Raw genomic sequence first — 6,425 nt, forward strand, 5'->3', positions numbered from 1 at the left:
CATGCTAATAGTTTATTGGTGTCAATCTCTGTAGTCATTAGTTATTATATATATGTGATTAAAATGATAAATATTGACTCATGATCTGAGATTCTGAAGGGTTTACATGATCAAGTTGGTGAGCATTTATATTTGACTTTTTTTTATGGACACACCCTTAAACTTTCTTAATTTAGCAATTTAGTCCTTATTCTTTTATTCATGATAATTGACCCCTTCAACTTAAAAATCTTTGCAATTAAGGTTCAATCGAAAATGACATCTGTTTTTTAATGATTGTGATCACGTGATGCGCATGTAAGTGTCTATTGAGAGCAATAAAGGTCATTCTCACCCTTAAAATCTTTAGATGACTTTGAAATCAATATAACTGAATAAATAAGGTGAGAAATGACTTTCATTGCCTTTAACAAATGCTCATACTGCAACGCCGTTTTCGATTGAAACTTAATTGCAAAGATTTAACAGTTAAAGGGGTTAGTTGCTAGGAGAAAAAAAAGAATTAAATTTTTAAATTCAAAAGGTTGAAGGGGGTGTCCATAAAAAAAAAATAAAAAAATAAAAACTGTTATATTTTAAGCGGCAGATGGCCACCGCATTGATCCTCATCCTACACAATCTTCTTAGTACTATTGTCGAAGTCCAAGGATTCGTCCTCATAAATGTCCCACCACTTCTTCACAAACATCTTTATTTCTTCTCTCTCCATATTCTGTTCCTGTCCTGTGTACCTCCATGGCTTTGCTCCCTATATATATATATATATTATATCATTTGCTAATGGATGAGCTAATAGAATGCAAAAACCTTAATTAAGCAAACATATTTGGCTTGATACATAATTCTAAAATGTCTTAATTTCATCAAATTTTGTTAAATGATCTATATATTCTCTTTTGTTTAGATCTAATTTTGTTAATTAATGATTTATAATTTCTTTTTTGTTTCGATCTAATTTTCATGTCATGAGATGAGATCCCTACCATATAGAAGTTCCTAAATGTTTTTTTTTTTTTTTTTTTTTGGGTTCACGTACCTCAGCACTATAGTGGACAACCTTGACTTTGTCAATTTCCACATTCTCAGGGTGAAGCCACAGCATGGCCAAAAGGAGGTTGTAAACATTTGGAATAGGCTTGTACCAAAAACCTTAATTAAGCAAACATATTTGGCTTGATACATAATTCTAAAATGTCTTAATTTCATCAAATTTTGTTAAATGATCTATATATTCTCTTTTGTTTAGATCTAATTTTGTTAATTAATGATTTATAATTTCTTTTTTGTTTCGATCTAATTTTCATGTCATGAGATGAGATCCCTACCATATAGAAGTTCCTAAATGTTTTTTTTTTTTTTTTTTTTTGGGTTCACGTACCTCAGCACTATAGTGGACAACCTGGACTTTGTCAATTTCAACATTCTCAGGGTGAAGCCACAGCATGGCCAAAAGGAGGTTGTAAACATTTGGAATAGGCTTGTACACATCCTTGAAGAACATGTTCAGAAAGTCCTACACATAAATATGTGCACCACATAATTAATTAAAGGTAAAACAAATTGTAACATTCACATATTAAAATTCATTTTATATTACAATTATTTATTTTTAATTTGCGTACTAGAAAGGGATTAATTGCTAAACGTAGAAAATGACTTAATTACTTGCTCGGCAAAGGTAGTGGGAGTCGTGACTTTGAGGGCCTCCAAGAGGTTAGAGTAAGTGACAAGGTTAGGCTCGAAAACGAACATGCCGGCATTGAAGTACAACGGTGGCGGCGACCCCATCCCAGCGGGCCACTTCACTTTCTCAGGGCGCTGCTGGCAGTAGCCAATCTTGTTTTGAGGAGAGTTACTCCATACGGACTTATCACAAAAGCAATCCATCACCGCATAAAAGTAGCCATTTGGCAAGTCAAATAGGTGATCAATGTTGTCAAACACTTGTATGTCTGCGTCCAAGTATATCATCTTTTCATACTCTTCAAACTACAAATAATGTTTGAAACAGTAATCAAATCAATATAAAACACGCATAGAGTCAAATAATAATTTAGTTGTAGCTTATTTTTTATTATGGACATATAAGAAATAACCTATAATATATATATATATATATAGATGCACACATATCTCTCTGAATAAAAACAGAATTTTGTCTAAAATGATGGAAAAGATTGGGAATATGTCAGCCACTTGTCGTGGAACTTGACTATGTCTTTAGATGCGGATGAAGTCACAGGGCCAGGTCGTTTGCCCTCCCATCAGTGGTCTCAGGGGTCCCGAACCCCCTGGCTCATGATTCTGAGGCGTGAGAACACCACTGAACCCCATTTTTCATTAAAAAATAAAATAAATAAACTTATAATGGATAAAAGCGGAATATATCTCTAAACTATATGATCAAAGGACAAAATAAAATAAATAAATAAATAAAGTTTTTTAGAGTCTAATATGATGGGTGTGGGAAAAGCATGCAATTACTGATATTCATATTACTAACATAAAAACTATATCACTATGCATGTAAGAGGGTATGACACAATAAAACTAACCTCCCAAATGCGAAGCTTAGAGTAGTTGATGACAAAATATGCCCTGACAAATTTGGTTTGGTTTTCAGGCGGATAGACAGGCTCAATCTCCCGGACGATGCATCCTTGGGAGCGAAGAATGCGACGGTGGTCGTCGGGGACATCCGGCAACACGACGACCACGAGAGGGTAACGCGTGTTGGCCTTGCGGAGGCCCTTGGCAAGGCCTACCACGCCTTTGATGTAGTCTCCGTTGCCTGCAAGAAAGGTCACGAATGCCCTCTTGGCCACATCCATGCTCATTGTTTCCTAGAGATAATTAGAAGAAGAACAAATATTACTATTGAATAATAATATTATATACAAAGAAATATGAGGAGCGCAAGTAGTACTAATTCTATTACTATTGAATAAAGTCTTTGGAATGTTTTTTCTTTTTATTTTTGAAAAAAAGTCTTTGGAAGGTTTTGATAGCATACGAGGAGAGGGGGCGGCTCCATTTATAGGACATGAACGTTTATCCATATTTATACATCTATATATCCTTATCCTTAATCCTTAATCCTTAATTATATAAAAAAGCAAAAGTTGCTCTTCACTGTAGAGTTTCGCCGTTCATTACGCACCATTTAGTACTTTGCATCTTTTTTTTCCCCCTTCCTTTTTCGCTTTGCATGCATTTTGCTTATTTTTCGTTTCTTTTTCTTTCCAACTCCTGACCTTTTCAATTTCTTTTTAAAAAAAAAAAAAAAAAAAAAAACTTTTTTTTCTTTCTTTCATTTTCTTTTTCTTTTCCTTTATTTTTGACTCCATTTATCTACATTATACTTTTGTACAAATACCAAGCCCTATCTTTTTTCGTTTTTGTTCCTCTTTTATTTTCTATTTATTCATGCCCTCAAATTTTAACTTTCTCATTGAAATAATCTCTTTACTTGTGATCAATTCTAATTTTGATTTCGGTTAGTTTATTAATGGTCAATTTAGCTAATAAACTGTGTATTCCATAAATCTCGAGATAGTTACACAAAGCAAATATTAGTAAGTCAAAATAAAAAAAAATAAAAAAAAGCATATTTTTATAAGTTATTTGTGTAAATAACCCTTTTTCTTTTTAAGGATAGTTACACCTCTAAAGAAAATATTAGTGTGCAAAATAAAAGAAATGCATGTCTTTATAAGCTATTTGTGAAATAGTCCTCTTTGCTCGTATCCTAAATCTTAATCTTAATTCTAAATCTAAATCCTAAATCATATAAAAGAATATATTTGTAGCTACTGCTCATTTTATGGTAGTTCAAAACGGAAAACAGTGAATTTTAGGTGCTTTATTTTTTTTTTCTTTTCTTTTTGTTACATGTGGCTCTTGTTTATTTCATGGTAGTCGAAAAAGGTGAATTAGGCTTTTATTTTCTTTCCAAGTTTTTACTTTTTATTTTTTCATTATATTATCTTATAGTTTATAATTTTTTTTTTATGATCAGTATCCTTTACTTTTTTCTTAAACTACTATTAATGAATACTCTTTTTTAATTTTTAAGTAGATTCCTTTTTTTTTTCTTCGTCCTACTGTTTGTATTTTATGTTATAAAATTTTTTTAATCATAAGTCAATACGTATATAGAACATTTCTAAACTGGTGCATACTTAAGAGCCAAAAGTGTTTACTCCTCCCTCCTCTTTAACATTTTTTATGTTTTTATGTTTTTTAATATTTGCGTTTTTATTTTATTTTCGTTTTTTTAATGTATGTTTTTTTTTTTTTTTTCCTTTTTGTCAAATGTTTCTTTATTTTATTTTTTACAATGTACTTAAAAATACTTTTTTCCTGGCTTTGTTTGTATTAAAATGAGGGAATTTTTACCATAAGACCTGTTCTATTCTTTTTAACTATTAGAGGGTACAATTGCTCTAAGTATTAGATTAAATTTTTTGATATGTGATTGTAGCATTCTGTATTGCACACTTTAAAATTTTCATGTGAACACTTACAGGATAAACCGTGGTTAAAACAAAAACTCTACTGATAGTTACGTATAAAGGATAGATTCTATAGTGATTCTCTTAAAATAATTTCTTACGTGATCCTCTTTTCGTTCAACTCATGAAAAAAAAAATTTCTCTGCCACTACTTGATGCTAATATAGTTTAATCTTTTTACTATGTTCTTTAAATTTTTTGTCTCACTTTCCTCCTATAAAAAAAATTTTCTTTATATATATCTTTATATTATTTTTTTTCTTTTTTCCTTTTTCTCAAAAGTTGATGTATAGTTTAATTGTTTTCCTTTTCTTATTTCTTATTTCTTCTTTTTCTTTTTCGTTTATAACCTTATATTTCTATTTTATTTTTCCTTTTACGTTATATATTGCTTTCACAATTGGCGCCTCCTTTTTTCCTTTTACTTTGCTTTCTTTTACCTCCTTGATTTCCCCTTTTCTTCTTTTCAGTTTATTTTCCTTTTTTTCACTTTTTCTTTTTCTTTGTTTTTTTCCTTTTTTGATTAAATTCTTTTTTTCCTTTTTTGATTAAATTCCCTTTTTCCTTTTTTTTCTGTCTTTCCCCTTCTTTTTCATTCTTACCTTTTTTTTTTCCTACTATACATTATTTTTATCCTTTATGTTTCTTCAAATCTTGTCTTCATAAATATCTTTTTTATATATTTCTATTAAAAAATTTCTTCTCATATATATATATATAAACTTTATATATACCAAGAGCATATTTATTTGACCGTATTAGAACATTGTATTGTATAATAATACAATAGTAAAATATTTGGTTTGACTATCACATTGTATAAACTAATACATATGGTAAATTAATATATTGAATACAGTTTATTTTTAGCGTATTGTATTGTATTATTTTATAGTGTATCAAGATTCATATCGAGATTGGTCATGTCTAGAGGTCAGGGTTGGGTGACATAGGGTCATGCGGGAGCCTATAACTGTTGAAAAATTTAGGGGCACAATATAAATTTTATATTTATTAAATTTATATTTTGACCACAAAAATTTTATAAAATTACATTTTGACCCCAAAACTTTTATAAAGCTACACTTTGACCCCTGAAATTTTTATAAAAATTTCATTTTGACCTCAAAACTTTTGAAAAATTACATTTTAACCCTACATTTTTTTAAAAATTGCATTTTGACCTTAAAATTATTAAAATTTTACATTTTAACCCCTTATACAATACGTCATGACACCAAACACCGTATTATATTATGATAATACGGCACAATACAACACAATACAATACACGTTATACAATACAATACAATACAAGCTACCAAACATGGCCTCAATGGATTCTCCTCACATCAATATATATAACTTTTGGTCCGTGGTCCTTTTTTTCTTTTTTTTTTACTTTCTTTTTGTTCATTTTTTTTCTCCCCCAATACAATACAAGCTACCAAACATGGCCTAAATGGATTCTCCTCACATCAATATATATAACTTTTCGCCCGTGTTCCTTTTTTTCTTTTTTTTTTTTTACTTTCTTTTTGTTCATTTTTTTCTCCCCCTCTTTTTTATTATTTTCAGGAAATGACCCTTTTAAATAAATTTTAAAAATGTGTAGTCTACTTTGAAGTTAAGTCCATTAATTAAAGTAAAAGAAAAAAAAAGATATTTTGAAAAATCATATAAAAAAATTGAAGTTATATATGTATTTAAAAATAAAAATAAAAAGAAAAAAAATAAAAAAATAAAAAACTATAAGGTTGTTCGTTTCTCCCTCAAACTCAAAAAAAGTCCAACTCAAGTTAAAACATGAATCCAAGTTTCTATTCGGTTGGGTGAAACTCAAACTAAAACTTGAATCTTAATTTAAGTAAACTACTGGGAGCGAAGAAAAAAGAAGAAGAAGAAGCCAAC

General features: G+C 29.6%; 1 protein-coding gene across 1 annotated transcript; it reads right to left on the reverse strand.

Moving 5' to 3' along the window:
• Positions 1 to 1,154: 1,154 nt before the first annotated feature.
• LOC21408830 (galactinol synthase 2) lies at positions 1,155 to 2,988 on the reverse strand. The gene is made up of 4 exons (XM_024167202.1): positions 2,556 to 2,988; positions 1,666 to 1,989; positions 1,379 to 1,513; positions 1,155 to 1,172 (listed from the first exon to the last, which is right to left on the reverse strand). Exons 1-4 carry the CDS (start codon positions 2,835 to 2,837, stop codon positions 1,155 to 1,157), a joined length of 759 nt encoding a protein of 252 aa, XP_024022970.1. The 5' UTR covers positions 2,838 to 2,988.
• Positions 2,989 to 6,425: the final 3,437 nt, after the last annotated feature.

This window comes from Morus notabilis, unplaced genomic scaffold (assembly GCF_000414095.1).
Source record: "Morus notabilis unplaced genomic scaffold, ASM41409v2 Scaffold467, whole genome shotgun sequence".
In the NCBI taxonomy this organism is placed as follows: domain Eukaryota; kingdom Viridiplantae; phylum Streptophyta; class Magnoliopsida; order Rosales; family Moraceae; genus Morus; species Morus notabilis.

What these genes read in the sequence shown, in the direction of transcription:
- LOC21408830 (XM_024167202.1), bottom strand. Translation starts at nt 2,837, where the DNA reads ATGAGCATGGATGTGGCCAAGAGGGCATTCGTGACCTTTCTTGCAGGC. An exon ending in CTAAGCTTCGCATTTGGGAG is followed by an intron (nt 1,990 to 2,555) that starts GTTAGTTTTATT and finishes CATTATTTGTAG; the next exon opens with TTTGAAGAGTATGAAAAGAT. An exon ending in CCACTACCTTTGCCGAGCAA is followed by an intron (nt 1,514 to 1,665) that starts GTAATTAAGTCA and finishes ATTTATGTGTAG; the next exon opens with GACTTTCTGAACATGTTCTT.